This window comes from Dreissena polymorpha, chromosome 13 (genome assembly GCF_020536995.1).
Source record: "Dreissena polymorpha isolate Duluth1 chromosome 13, UMN_Dpol_1.0, whole genome shotgun sequence".
Lineage (NCBI taxonomy): Eukaryota > Metazoa > Mollusca > Bivalvia > Myida > Dreissenidae > Dreissena > Dreissena polymorpha.
The window spans coordinates 11451950-11468845 of record NC_068367.1 but is presented as its reverse complement, the minus strand read 5'-3'; the positions used below and the strand labels follow the sequence as shown (position 1 = coordinate 11468845).

The window sequence follows — 16896 nt, the reverse complement described above, 5'->3', positions numbered from 1 at the left end:
AATAATGTTTATATTTTATGTTTAATAATTTAGTGCATGATTATTCTGTGCTGTTATATGAATTTGATGCCGTTAAAGCTTCCGACATGAATTCATGTCGGAACGATGCTATTGCAAAATAACGTTAAACGATATGAGGTCGATGTAAATCGACCTCATATTTATAGGAGTAGGAGAACCGAACGTAGACTACGAAATCTACGAGCGCAACATCATTTTAGTTAATTTAAACCTTTATCTATATTAAGATCTTGGTAGGGCATGGGAAGATACTGTAACGGAAATCCTGCGTTGATTGTGCAGGATCTATTGTGTACGATTGTGGATTGGAGTTTTGCTAAAAGAGGAAATTTTACATGTTCGAATCGATTGTTGTTATGATTTGTTCGATTTTCCTTTTGACAATTCATTCAACTTTCGTTTTGAACAAGGCTTTATCCATCACAAGACGCCAAGTTGAACTCAACGAATGTGACGTTTGCTGAGTGATAGAATTGATTCATTGTAAACATGGGTAAAAGTCTACTTTTTCTGTACGAATTATGTATTAGAATTGTATAACCTACGTTTTTGTAAATAGTTGCATTTATATTATACTGCTGTGTCAATGAATGACAATTATACAGTAATCTGTGCTAATATTAACAGATTTTAGCACAGATTACTGTATAATTGTCATTCATTGACACAGCGGTATAATATAAATGCAACTATTTACAAAAACGTAGATTACTGTATACAATTTTAATTGATATGTCAACAGCGCTTCTTATAAATGTGTATACGTTGTCACTTTATTGTTGAATTTGGCACATTTACAGTTTAAGCAGAAGTTCTGCATCAAGATCCATTTCTTTGGAAATAATATCATGCATATATCATTTTGTCAAAACTGTGTAAAATAAAATATACTGTAGGGACTGTGAGATACAACCTGTCGACATGTTAGCTCAGTTGAGTTAGATTGGTCTTTGTCAGCTCTGGTACTACTTGAAAGTTCCCTGGGTACTCTTATGTATGCTACAATATACCCTGGGTACAGAAAATATACTTAAACATACCCAGGAATACTTAGGCTAAATCTGCTGTTGTTGGCTCTATTTTCAAATTAATAATGTTTCTGTTTACATTCTGTGAAATGGCCTCTGAGATGATATTTTCGCAACTCGTACTCAAAAAAGCATATTGAGTTAGGTTTTGTTCAAAGAGGATTTTGTTTCGTATTCGGAAGTGCGTTTGATGACATCAGATTTTAGGCAGGAATAAAACTCTGTCCCAGGGTACATTGAAGTGTACTTAAGAGTACCCCGGGTACTTTTAAGTAGTACGGGGCCAACAATGACCAATCAAGCTTCAGTTGTTTAAGCGCTGCAATTATCAACTGGAAGTAAAGGTCAAGGCTCACACACTTTGCTAACTTTGCGCAATGGTTATTGTAACAACTTAAACTTAAGTTATCTGAATATTAATAATGGCTAATTTTAAAGTAGGTTTGAAAAGTTTTCACTGTTGAAGTAAATTTACTGAAAACATGTATTGAAATGTACCAAATATGTCATTTTATACAAAAACTGTCAAAACACTATGACTTTTAAACCAATGAGATTTGTTTTTGGTAAGATACAGTTGTAAGATGCTCAAAGTTGTATTTTTAGCGAGGCTGTTTTCGGAGAGAGAAAACCCGAGCTATGGTCATAGCCAGCTAGTTGTCCAACGTCCGCCCGTCCGCTGTAGGCAATGTGCTAAAACCTTAGCATTTGGCTCTAAAATCAAAGTGCTTCCACCTTCAACTTTGAAACTTCATATGTATATGCACTTTGATGAGTTCTAAACGCCACACCCATTTTGGGTGACTAGGTTATAGGTCAATGTCTCTGTGACCTCTACAAAAATATAAACTTCTGACAAGCTTTCACAGCCCAGCGTGGCACCAGATATGCGGTGCTCTTGTTTATTATCAGATTTCATCGGTAATCAATCATGTTAATATCATATATGGCAAAACTTTGTTGTTGATGTATGCTTTACAATCATTTTTTCTGAGTTTTTAGGTTTTTTACAAAGAAATTTTAGAACACAAATCATTTCATTTTGTTTTATATATGGTATCATCAACATTCAAAATCTTTAATTTTATTATTATAATGCAGTTGCCATGAAGAAGAAGTGTCAAATTTTAACTAAGGTCATTGTTAATCTTGACTGTCTGAAATATTTAAATACTAATTTTAAGATTATTTTTTAGTTTCCTTTAAACCATATGGACACATTAAATGCCGTTTGATTGATGTGTTCAAATAAAATTGTAATGTCATAAGAAGTTATTTAGAACCTTTTTTCTTTATAGGTGGTCACACAGATTGACAGAAAACTATCAACAATAAAAAAAAATCCAATATCTTTGAACACATTTCTTTAAACTCTATACTGTATTTTTGTACATACTGTAATGTCCATTTATACCATTTTAAGTTCTATAATAATGCTGTAAACATTGCAAAACCCACTTAATTTTATCTTATATTGTGAAAAGCAATGCTGCGAATTTTCTCATTTTTTTTACATTCAGTTATTTTATACCATTTTTTGTTGGGAAATATTAGAATAAGGTATACTGTCTTTATTATTATAAGTAAATGTATTTTTTAAATGTTTTAAATCCATTAACTTGTACAAATAAATAAGAAACATAAAATAGACAATGTTTTTGTACAAATAAATAAGAAACATAAAATAGACAATGTTTGTGTTGTGTAGGGCATTTACTACCATTGCATATAATTTAAATAATACCATTTTTGTTTCTTCACTTTTAACACCATAGTTATGCATAATATTCACATTCAGGTTATTTGTCAAAAACATAACTTATAAGACAATATAAATTCAAAAGAAGTTGTTTATTTTGCACTAAATAAAGCTTTTTGCGGACATGTATGGTATCAGTGTATGTGTTCAAAAATCAATTGAAAAAAAACTATTAAAGATTTGAACTGAAAAAAACAAACAGATTTAACATATTCTCATAATTATGTATCTTTCCCAAACACATGAAAAAACATTTGAATAGCACAATGTTTACTGATTTAAAAAAAATGTAATAGAAATTTAATATCAAGTATATGGACACATATTTTTTAATAGCATAATTATTAGGAACTTGCAAGAATAAATTGTGTCATCCTGACATGATTCAACCAGTAAAATTTAAGTTCATAAAAATAGGAACATTTAAAAATGGTTTGCTTTCTCCCTGTGTTTTTTCATATGTACATTAAGCCAGATGTGTAAAACTTTTCCATGAATTTAAATTGATGCATTAGTTTCCATTAGTGAATGGCATTATGTTTAAGTATATTATGAGTGACTGAACTTTTTCACAAATATTTCAGTCATTGTGTTGGTAAAGCATGTAAAGTGATTCAGGTTTACGCAAGTGCCCGCTTGTCATACCAATTACCCCATACCAATGACCCAGGATGGATCCCAATTTCTCAAATTTTGTATTTAGAACTAATCACAACTGGTACATACCCTGACATATATTTTACCAATCCATGCATTTTTTTTTAAATATTGAACAAAAAATATAATATAATTATATATGTGAAGAAGCATACTTTATGATAATTGCAAATGCCTATTGCCTCAAATTAATAGAAGCATTCATGGACAATGTTAATTTATCACAGAAAAAAGATTCTCATTTTAAATGAATTTATGAGTAAAAATCTGTTGTTGTTTTTTTAAATATTTTGCACACAAGTATAAATATAAACATGGTAAAAACATGATGTTGATTGTTATAAAATTATCTAGAAGTGCGACAAGTTAATACAAGCTACAGAGTTTGTTCATTCTTCTAAAACCATACTGTACTACTGTACATTATCATTGATCAGTAAATGAAATTTAAAAAAATACTACCTTCTTTACAGAGGCCATTGCTGATGTTCTTCTCATTATAGCACATTCCATTTGTAACTCAGTGACGCACTAAACATAATCAAAGATACCCTTCCAGTAAATTGAATTCCTGTCAGGAAACTCCTTGATTATGATTCTGTAAATTCAGATGTGTAAGCTACAATACACATGCCTGTCTTCTCAGTATTATCCATCCATTTTTTTCCAGTTTGCTCCAGCAATTCCAGTTTGAAATATATCTGACTAACCTTCGTATAAGATTTGCTTCAGTAAGAATCATCTCTTCTGTTTTAACAAAGAGCATATCCAGCACAACAAAGAATGGCCACACTTAATTTTAAAAGAATCAAGAGATTGAACTTTGTTTTAAAGTTGACCCCTTTTTTCGTCGCAATTTCGCAAACAAGGGAAAGAACTTTGCTCTTTATAAGGTACTTCTTAAGGATAAATGTATAAATATTTAATCTACCGAAAGTTTGTTAGAGAAAGCAAATTAAATCTACTTTATGAATTTTTCAAATGTTCTCTATAAGGTCCGCGCAATCACCAGACTTCTGTTTAGAGATTATTCAAACATAGCAACTAAGTTTTACGCTACGTTCGGTTTATAGAAACGCACTTACGCATTCAGAAAAGCGTACGTAACTTTATACGTACGTACATTTTCGTCCGTAAAGTTACGCATTGTACCAGAAACGGCCCCCTGGTCTTGTAAATTTTACGCTACGCTCCGTAAAAAAATTCATGCCGTTAAAAGAGCCGTTAATGTATATTCGTCTTTATCACAAAATGAGTTGAAGCTTTTATGTGTTATTTGCACTACTCGCCATTATTTGCATAACTCAACGTTATTTGCATAACAAGTACAAGTCGCTTTGTTGTGTAAAGTCACACCCATGGCATTTATTTTCCGTTCAATCGATCAAAGAACACTTGTAGTGAAATACACAAATATCCACAAAGGGCAAATAAATTGATCGCTGCTGTGCGTATTGTCTGTACGCATTGTCTTAATTGCCGATGTTCAATATATTACAATACGATGCCTTTTCATAAATTGTACACTAGTTGAATTGCGATGCCATCGGTGGATTCACATTTTGTAACTTATGATTGCCATTGATCTCTAATAAGTACACTTACTAACCTTTATAAAGTTTAGGTAAAACATAACGCCTCGTCAATATGAGAATTATATTTGTTTGCTGGGACCTTTCACTAAAACCGTGAAGCAGCATAATTAGATCAAAGTTATGTGAGCATTAGTGTTTGGGTTGTAAACAACTATTGTCAAACTAAATCGACTGTCAAAGAAACACGTAAACAGCGTCCTGACTGATTGCAGACTTATTAAAACGTCTTCGTCAAAAGAAGATAATGATGGCTAGGTAAATGACGTTCTCTGGCAGTGTGTGTCTCATGATTATGCGAAATTCAATCGAGTGTATTATTTGTTAAGACTGAAGTTTATCTTTCCAAATGTTTACATTGTATATTAATTTGCCGTTAGGTTTGAACAATCGTGGCCTGTCCAACACGCAACACTGGTTTGCATAAAATATTCTGATTACTAAGACAGTCATTGATCGCTTAGTTTGGGAGTGTGTTTAAAAAAAATAATGCAGAAATCAATGAGATCAGTAGAGAGTTCTTGTTTATTTTTCAACATATGGCACCTTATTTGTAAAATCCGGCAATGTAATGCGATTCAGCGAAGATTCATTTATCCCTCAAGTGCACAGAAATATGAAATTGCATTCCACCTATTTCATTAGAATATATAATATGTAGCGTCAACAAAAAAATGTGGTTTTTGGTCGATCCCTAGATATGATAGCATTTTTTCCAAAAGACTAGCCCGTGTTATGGATGTGGCGCTTATAATCGGAGGTGGCACCCATGTTTATTTTAACTATGGTAAATGTACATGTTTAAGATCATTCTCCTTATTCTACTTATTATGTTTACGGATTTTAAATACCGTGTTGTTTGTGTTGTTGTGTGTGTTTTTAAATCTGTTTATTAAGCCGATTTTGCTTTTTTGGCATACAGGTATTCTGAACAAAGTATTTTGCCAATACTGCCTAGATTGATGATTTATTCTTTATAATAGATAAAAAAGTCAACATAACACAATGTCTGGCGTCTTCGTTCGAACGGGTGTTTATTGAATTGTAGGCATAAACAAGACAATCATTTTCAAACACTGTCAATTAAACCATGTCGCTTTGTATTCATACGGGATTAATTAAGCAAATTCTTATATAACAAAGACTCGAACTCTCGAGTGGTTAATTGAGTATGCAAGTTTTGTTAGTCTTAATTCTTCGAAGTAATTAAAACTATTAAAAATTCAATGCCTTTCCTTTTATCATTATATTTCTTCAAACGCTTTAATACATGAAATACTGTGAGAAATGAGCTGCAATAATAATTCAAGAGGAGATAATTAACTTGTGGGAACGACTAATCAAGTCTCGGGAAGGAGCATTAAAGTACTGGTGACGACATAGCTGACAAACGGGAACAACTTAATTAGTCTTGGGAATGATATATCGTACAGTACTAATTGGAATAACATACTCGTGGTAACGACCAATCAAAATACATGCAGTTTAAAAAGTTTTTAAATGCAAGAGCCTATTCTATTTGTATCATACAGAGTCATTACAGTTGTCCTTGTATAAGTCGTTGTATACACACGAAAAACAAATAACCAGCGTTTTGATTGTTTAGCTAATAACGTAAATATTACAAAAAATTCTCATGTCACATTTGTGCCGGTTTACAAGATGATCCAGAAAACGCTTACTTCATTGGCCAAGTAAATTGTATTTTTTTTAGACCTTTCATTATCATCAAAAACTTTTTAACAATAGACTACAGATATCAAAAGGTTTGTGCATGAATTTAAACGTAATAATAGGCGGATCTGCTCCGAACACCACCATCCCCCACTCCCAACTAAAAAACACGAAATATATGGTAAACGTGCTTTAATATGTTATACCGAATGAAGTTTTCACTCTATGCTAAAATTTGTTTTGCACTATTATTTTGTACCAATTACAATTACGATTCGTTTAATCGCGCCATATAGTAAAATAACCGTTTATATAAGGTATGAAACTCATCGTGTCAGAGAGAAGTAGCATGTTTTGTTGTCATAAACAGTCTTATTTAAGAAAAAGTGCATACCATATTTTCAAAATATTTGGGCTTCAGTTATTGGGTGTATAGGGTATTACACGTTTCGGACATATATTTAACAGTCTTTTTTATTGAAGATGCTGACTTGGTTTGACTGAGCGGGGGCATTGTTCATAAAAACTCGCTTATCCGAATGGAAAGTATGTATGTTCTGTATAATTATGGACTAACGTTTTTTTCGTTTTCGGTTTTTAGCATCACCTCCGTTGCATTGGCCCCCGCTCTTTTGGAAAATGCAAACATATCTAGTAGGTCGGTAATTAACCAATGTCTAAGTTGATTCAATAATTTGAATGTCTCGAAAGCAACTGCTTCATGTCGTTACTAATAAAATTGGATGGATTTTGTTCTTCACACAGGCAAAAAAAGCGATCCGCTACTTCGATATTAATCATTACGTACAAAAGTCAGCTCGTTTTCAATTGGATTGCGATTCTTTGGTTCAAAACTACACCATTTCAAAACTTAAAAAAACTGCTTACATTTCCATTTTGAAGGTGATTGCATGGTTTTGTACATTAATGGATAAATAAATATTCGTAGAATCGCATTCAGTTGCCTCATTGTAAATTTAAGACAAGAGCTTATAAAAATTAAAACAGCTTACTAAACATCATCACTTTCAAGTGTTTGCAACTTGTTCAACAACTTCCATTCCCTGCACATGGGTCTTGCAGACAGATATTAAAGAAATATTTCAAAATATTCATGTGTTTTTTTCGAAATATGATTGAAGCCTTTGACCTACCCTTTAGAGCTATAATCGACCTTGTGATAGAGCATCTATATAACAAGGAAACGTTTACATGCGCTCGATGTACCGTGCATTCATGATGCTAACAGCATGTTTTGAACATTCTGGCACGATGACCGCTTTTCACTCACGACGCATACAACTCTAGGGTCTGACAGATTTTATGTGTCACAATTTAAATTAAATTTTAAATATATTGTCGCTAAGTGGTGTTCTACATTAAAAGATTCAGTGTTAACCCCTTGCTAAGCATTATTATAATGTTCGTTCTGATTTTAACTCATTCCATACTGCAGCCTTATCTCTAGGAAACCCCTATCAGTAATAGCCTTATAGCCCCAGATAATCAGTACCCGCATCAGCTCTGAATGCCTGACAGAGAATTATTGGTTTATTGATAGTGGTATGAAAAAGGATAGGATGTTTTTTGGGAAGTGTATTGTTATTTTGTTGACTTATTATTATGAAAAATGTTTGGCAATTTCATATTAAATACAAATTCGAGAGTGAATATGGTAACATATGAAAATTTCAATATCTTGCATAACTTATCAAATCAAAGCAAAAATAATGGATTATTTCCAAATAATGTATCCAATACCATTATTATTTATGTATTATTATTATTACAAATATAGACTGTTTTTAACAAATAAAAACAATCATATAAGATTATTTTAAAATAAAACAAAATCAAGTATTTAAAGACATAATAATAATAATAAGACATTGTTTATAATAAAAAAACAAACATCAATAGATAGTAAACACAGTTATATTTCAATTGCAAGTAATTTATGACAAAAACAAAACAGCCACCATCTGAGAACATCTTAATATGTTTATATTAGAACTTTATCCAAATTAAATAGAATACAAATAACTATCATTGAACTAAACAAAAAACATGAGTTACCATTACTTCAAATGTATTTTTATTTTCATCTTATTTTATCATGTTTTGACCAGAAATTGTTTAGCAAAATGAATCTCCAGAACTAAGAAAGTATTTGTTGCAACATTTTTCCAATTTCCAAGACTCGCGCTTTTTGTTTTTTAAGCCTCGCATGATAAACCTGATATATCATCAAAACTTACCTATTGTTCTCTATTTAAACACAAAACACAACAGAACCAACAAGAAACATGTTTTACAAATATTAAGCGCAGGTGCTTATGACGTCATTATTAACACGTCAAACGACAAATATCATATGAATTTATTTCCGAAAAACATGCAGCGTCGTAGCGATTGTTTTCATTAGTTATTTTTAATCGGGGACGTAGAGGTTTTATAAGCAGAAAAACAGGTTACTGCCTGATCTTTATGTAATATATCATGCTCGGCACGAATAAAATAACGACTCGGCAAGCCTCGCCGTTATATTGAGCCTTGTTCTGGGAAACTGGGCATAATGCATGTGCGTAAAGTGTCGTCCCAGATAAGCCTGTGCAGTCCGCACAGGCTAATCAGGGACAACACTTTCCGCCTAAACTTGATTTTCCGCAAACAGGGAATTCCTTGAAACTAAAAATACCATAAAAGCGGAAAGTATCGTCCCTGATTAGCCTGTGCGGACTGCACAGGCTAATCTGGGACGACACTTGACGCACGTGCATTAAGCCCAATTTTCTCAGAACGCGACACTATTAATCTAAGCCTCGACTGATATGTTACACCCAAATCAGGCAGTAACCTGTTATTCCCTATATTCCAGTTGAGTACATAAGATATGAGTAAGCGAGGTCGTTGATCATTATTCATACAACATACATAAATAATATCAATCAATCGTTATATGCAGGTAATAATTCACGCATTTACTCTTCGCACAAATCATGGAGAGACTATAACAAGAACTAACACAAAACTACTGAAGATACAGAAGAAAGTGGGTATACAAATACCATAGTGTATTGCATTCCTTTAAAAATAACAATTATAGAAAATACAAAACATGAGATTAAGAATGAACAGTGTTTCATTATAAACAGAACAAATTACGTGTTTATTTCGCAACAAAAACATATGGTAGATGACATGAAAAATATAAATCAGAGAATAAAAATGCATTAAGACACACATTAATTTTTTATTTATTATAGCACTATATACTTAACATTTTATAGTCATTTATAGAATACATATACTATAGTATATAAGGCCAGTGTTATTATACAAGTATTAACAATACCAACACATGGCTTCTTTTCACTTACATCTACTTTCAAGTACGGTATATAAGTAAGTAAGTAAGTAAATATTTTATTTAAGTGACATGTGCAAACATATATAGAAATAACAACAGACAATTACAAAAAGGTATGCACCCGGTCCAAACTGGCCTTTAAGTCACATAATACATGATAAAACATTAAGCATGAAAACAGTAAGCGATTCAATGGTCAGTAACATAGTCAGTATTTATATGTCGGCCAAACATTTGCTTCAGTCAACTGTTTAATAATATTATTGCCTAATGGCATCATACTCTTCTTAACATCTTTATTTGGCAACATTAATCAAAAATAGGATATGGACCAAAAATAAGGGTCGGTCGGAGAAGTGTAAGCACACTTTTGTTTAGGTCTTTTCTTCGAGCGCTGTATGTTATAGTTTCGCAACTTATGGTGAGAATCGTTAGTGGTTAATCATTTTCTCATAAATTATTATCTGGATAGTTGTTATACACTATTTTTATTGTTACATTATTGCTCTATCATTGTTAATGCATAAAACATTTAAAATGATAATATCAATATAATGTGTTAATGTAAGTATAATGAAAACAAAAAAAGACGACAATATATTACTAGCGAGAATGAATTTCCCCTTCACTAATTAATTATACATATAACCCAGAACAGGTGAACATAAAAAACATAACAAACGTGAGCATAAATTAAATACTATAAATATTTTAGGAATCTTTATTTTGTTAGTGATGTGTATGGCATACATTTGTAACCCAGCCTATTGAACGTTCTATATGAGTCATATCATAACAAGTTGTTATCATAATTGTCTTTAAACAGAAAAACAAATTATGAAAAAAACAATCATGCACTCATAATTATTATAGACGAATAATTATGCTCCATGTAATTTCGAAGTTTGAACAAACAAATTCAATGGTTTATGTATAAATATATGACTGAACATGTGAACAGTTTTGGTTAACAGTGTTTTAATGACATGTGTGTATCTGTATATTTGTTTGATAATTACGTTAAGATTACGTTTTTCCCAATTATTAATAACGCTTATTTACATATTATTAAATACATATAACCTACCGCATGTTTTAATTTAAATTCTTTAATTGCGCCTTAGCCGCTATCCGAAAAGTGTAGCACGATAAACTCACTATTAAATATAAAAAAATACTCATAGCATAAAAACATATACAATTATTACAAATTATGTAATTACTCAATCGTTGCGATCTTTTATATTGCAAGGTCGTTTTGTTCTATTCATCAAAGAGACTGTTTCAGTACCACAAGGTTGTGTTCAGTTCTCAGAAACGTGATAATTACAACATCCAACTGCATTCTCTGTAATTTTTAAGAACAATTGTGATTTCCATATAACATTACAAAGTGATAACAATACATTCAATTTTTGGTCCGAATAGTTATTCAGATCTACACAAACATATTTTAAAATTTAAATGATTTACAGCTACGAAATACATTGTGAAATATATTGTGAAATACGTTGTTAAATATATTGTGAAATCTTTTGTGAAATACATTTTAAAATACATCATGAATTTAAAAAAAATAAAGTTTCACATAAAAAAAAATGAAGCCTGAAATATCCACTTTTTCAAATAATGGGTAGTAGCATACTTTTCTAAATTGAACGTTCTACATGGATAATGCCAGAATTCCTTGTCATCATCCTAGTTTATTAACAGAACAGAAAAGAAATTATGAAAATAACAACAACGTTTTTTAATGAACCTCAGCTAGTTTCACAATAAAAAATTTAAATAAATTATAAATGTACAAATATGTAAACAGTTTCGGTAAAAATTATTTAAAGAAATAGCAGACTGTTAATCCAGAATAAATACCTGATACTTAATTACTCAATCGTCGAATGGGAAAATCATGCTTCTTCCAATATACAGGCATAGTATCACTTGGACATAGAATCTACACAAACAAAGACATTAGGCTACATAGAGTAAACAGCTTTTATCAGAATCAAAGGCTACACAGAATCATGGTACTTGTGCAGAGTTTAAATCTGTTAGTTGCTTATTTATATAAGATGTACTTAGAGTGTTCGCTGTTCGCAATGTGTTATTTTCTAAGAAAAACTGTGACTAAACCTTAATTTAAACTCGGATTTTACAAAAAAAAATAGCGCATGCATCAACAGATCATATCTTGTAAGCCATTGATGCACAAAACTAATTATAGTCGAGATTTTAATATTAGACCAATTTAATTCCAAAACCATTTTTCAGGATAAAAACTTGTTAAACCCTCTTGAAGTATTTTATTTAAGACTGGACATTACATAAAACACATAAAACACAGTGTAATTACAACTAGGAAAGGTTCATACAACCACGGACATCTGTTTAAATTAAGCAACGTTAAACTCCGTTTGGACCATTAGTGAAACAAATGTTCGGCATAAAGTTGTACAATTTTGCTTAGTTCCCAAACATAAACAAAATAGTTGAACTACTTACTGTACACGTGTAAAAGAGATGGTGAATCTTTCCGATAAAGACATCATGTTTTAAGTTAATTCGCAGATAACATTGCTAAGTTAATGCCATCAATTTTAATTCACATTCTATTATCGTTAGTACGTTTATGTGTTCGACTTGTTATGTTCAACCCGTGTTGATGAATTATAGTTTTCTTTTAATAGTCGATGATACAATTGTAAATTGTAATATCTATTACTTTAATATGCCTCCTTTACCGCTGATCTTGGCTTGGCTTACACTCCGACTTTAAGAATAGAAATAAAAAACCAGAAAAGTTATTAAGGACAAGAAGACGAACTGTGCAAAGAAAATGATGTCCAGAATAGAGCGTACTCTCTTGCACGTAACTTTTTGAGCGTCCACAGAATTCATTGACATGCAGTCTGGAATACCTTTGTCAAATCGTTCGCTCTTGCTTTCATTCAAACAGTTGACATGGTTATCGGCTGTTAAAGTGTTTGAAGCTGGACTCATTCGTTTGTCACAACACGTATTGCGTGTTAGGGCGACAAAGAAGGAAATAAGAGACATTATCGCGAGTGTATTTATGTGTTCGACCTTTTATTTTACATGTTGTGTTTATCATTAATATATTTCTTTTAGTGTCAGTGATAATATTGCAAATTTGCAAATATCATATTTTGATATGTCTCCTATACGGCTGATGTTACGGCTTACGCTCCGACTTTCATTACAGCAATAAAAACGGCGAAACTTATAATAGATAGAACGACGAACAGCACAAAGAATATCGTATCAAGAAGAGAGCTGACTTTCTTCCATGTTACTTTTTGAGCGTCCACGGAATTCATCGAGTTGCTTTCCACCCAACCTTTGGCAATTTGATCCGTTGTAAAGCCGTCCGATTCTGGACTCACTGCTTTTCCGCCACAATCTGTGCACGTCAGAGCCAGATAGAAGGATACAAGAGACTTCGGCACCGGGACATTGTCGTCTTTTCCGTGCAAGCGCATGTTCAGTATTACAACTACCATTATTAGGGCACTGTAAGTGAGGTCAACCAAAAGTTTGTAGAAGATAAGCGGCATTGGGTCTGATGACTGCGGTAGACTGGACATGATGATTGTCATGTAGACGGCAATTGCAAGTAGCGTCGTGATGCTATAGCCAACTCTTTCTCCAGATTCGGGTATCAAAAGAAATACGAACGCGTTAAGCGTACCAAGAAATAAAATTGGCAAAAGAACGTTAACGATTGCATACTCATTCTTTCTGCGTAGATTAAATGTGAAGAGCATTTCTTGAATTCCGCCGTGGATAGTTTCCACACTGACATGCGTTGATTCCAAATCCCACATAGAATTTCCAAGATATAATGTAAGATCTATTGACTCTTCCAGCCTCATTAGATTCACTTCCGTTTTCGTATAACCCAATAACGCGAAGGATGTGTTGCAAGACTGAATATCGTATGGATAATACTTAACATTTACATCGCACGTGCTTTGTATCAATGCCATTTCTAAATAAACAACATCTCCCGTGTTCGAAAGCGTCGCTTTACTCCAACTCTCAGCAAAATAGCTTCTGTCGGTGGCGGGTGTCGAGAGAAACAGCTGCGGGAGCCATATATGTGACAATGGAACAGACAACGTTTGCAAACCTCCGTATCCGTTCGGATCCCATTGTAGTCGGTAGTCCATCCATGTCATTCTGATTCCTGTAGTGAAGGATAAAATTCCCTGAACGTCATCAAAGTCAATGATTGATTTCAAGTACAATTGTACCGACACATCGACTGGAGAGAGTTGTTCGACCGCCGGCCTAATGTTGACATTGTATCCATTCGTTAAATTCGACATAAGATTTTCTGTGTCAGACAATGAAGCCGCGAAAACCACATCGCTCGAAAGCAATATTATCAAAACAACCGAAAAGGCCATCACTGCAAGAGATTTACTTAAATTATCACAGCAACGCACCGGATATGTCCATATGGTGGCTACTGCGGCTTCTTAGAATATAGCCTTTTCAAAAGAATGTTCGTTTCCACGCTTCAATCCGTGAGATTTTACTTTTATTAAGTTTGATCGATGTATATTTAAATATATAATTCAATTCATCAAAATATACTTGTGTATATGTATATCTTTAAACGTTTGAGTGTCTCTTTAAAGCGAAAGCTCCTGAAAGGTGTGCTCGAAACATCGAAACTTAGTTAAATAGTTATTTACAGCGCATGCGCACTCCAAAAGCATTGAAAACGGCACTTGTTTTTCAAAATACTTATTAAGATCGTAAAAGCATTTAATAATCTTTTAAGACTATTTCATAAGGAGCTTATAATTTCCATTCAGTATGTAATCTTAATCCAACTCGTAAATTAATGCGTTTTGATCTTTATATTAAAGTCACTATCACGCTCACCAATACATACGGCTACTGTATTATGCTATATAAAAACATTCGACAACAAGTAGTACCATACGATGGTTAATTACAATAGGAAGACCCTAAAAACAAGTAACATTGATGTAAAAACGTTATATTACAAGCATTCGGCAAGTTTTAAGCATCTAGATATCGTTCCACGATGTAATCTACTTTCGCTTTCGAGTCAGGATCGGATTCATTCGGGTTGCGTTCATTTGCATAATTTATACAAGCCATTTTCGCATTCGCTAAGTTCCAGTTACCCAGAATTCATTTTGATTTCACAGAATGATTATTCATGAGAGCTACGTCATGCTTCCGACGCTTACCGTATCCAATCTCGTGTTCGCCCGTAAATGTTCGGATATTTCACGGGAGATATAGATGGAATTATTTGTGGCCACACAAAAATAAAAACGAGCATTTTGTATCTCGTTAAATAAATTCTACCAGACAACATTTAACGTTGAAATTTTGCATTTTGCTAAAAGGAACATTGATTTTTTTATGGGTTAGCTTTATTTAACGAAATATTCGATATTTTTGAGCGTGATTGTTACTTTAAGGCTTATACTAGTAATGATTGTTAAAGGGACCTTTTCACAGATTTTGGCATGTATTGAAGTTTTTCATTAAATGCTTTATAATGAACAAGAAATATCTTTAAAAAAGATATACGGCGTTGATTGTGGTTGCAGTTAATGAAAGGTAAAGACTTCAATGAATGAGATCAAAGATAGCGAATGTCTTTTTCTGTGCAGTTCTTAGCTGCAGCAAACGCAGTACGGGATGATACGCGGAGTTTTCGCGGCTTATTTTACATTATTACATATTGCTGGTCATAAACGTATAGATACAAAACAGAAAACCAAAAGAAGAATGGAAGTGAAATTAAAACATATGAGTCAACCGGCCACACGCGAAGTATCCGTATATATTTTAAATATTTATACGCGCGTTCTTCGAACAAACCTGTTTTAGTGGTTTGTCTGGCGTTGCTATTTGATTCGATTTTTAACAGTATCGAGAATCATTGCGCTCATGCTTAATTCATTAGTCAATATGATGGCATAATTCTTGTTAAATTAATTAAAAATAATATTTATCATGGTATTGTTGTAAAACACATTAAGAATCTATTATTGACATACCATATGATATCGCTGGATATCTTCATTTAACATCTGTCTGGTCTAAAGAAAATTCCAGTTCACCTAGTTCACGCTATAGCGTCTTTATTATGTAACGATTATTTTCCTGGCCGCGAACTCCGATCAGCACATAGGGTAGAGACGCAGCGATGACCTGTATGTAAACTCTGACATTCACACACAGTGGCCGCAAATTGACCCGATATACCTCGCGAGTTGAAATGCAATGCATTAAAGTGAGTCTTCGCTTCCACTGCTCTCTATACTTTAACATGTTAACATGTTGACAGGAATATGGAAGTTAGTAATAAATATGAGAAAATAGCCTTTAAGTGCAAACGTTCTCGCGCTGAAAATCTTCTGAAAATAAAAGGTGGACGCACAAACTGTATTGATGTCGAGATTGAGTGTAAAACTGTTCTATCTATTAAGCCTTTTCATTAGATATAAAATTGTTTCATGCTGAACACGCAGTAAAACAGTGTTACAAAGACGCGGATATGTTTCCAATGTTCTGGTCGTATTCTCAAATCAGCCAATGCAGTCAATGAAGTGTATTCATCTGTACTTGGCCGCGGGAAGTTTTATTTGAATTCTATTGGACGCTAACAAAGGTCAGGCTAAGGTGAAAAGCTGGCTTAATACAGCTTACGCCGAAAAATTTAGAAAAATAAACAACCCTCATTAGGGCTCGAACCACTGATCCCTGGGGTCCTGGAGTAAA

General features: G+C 32.9%; 1 protein-coding gene across 1 annotated transcript; it reads right to left on the bottom strand.

Moving 5' to 3' along the window:
- Nucleotides 1-13237: 13237 nt before the first annotated feature.
- Nucleotides 13238-14480, bottom strand: LOC127855942 (neuronal acetylcholine receptor subunit alpha-6-like). Its single transcript, XM_052391861.1, has one exon. It carries the CDS (start codon nucleotides 14448-14450, stop codon nucleotides 13302-13304), a length of 1149 nt encoding a protein of 382 aa, XP_052247821.1. The 5' UTR covers nucleotides 14451-14480; the 3' UTR covers nucleotides 13238-13301.
- Between the last annotated feature and the right edge of the window lie 2416 nt (nucleotides 14481-16896).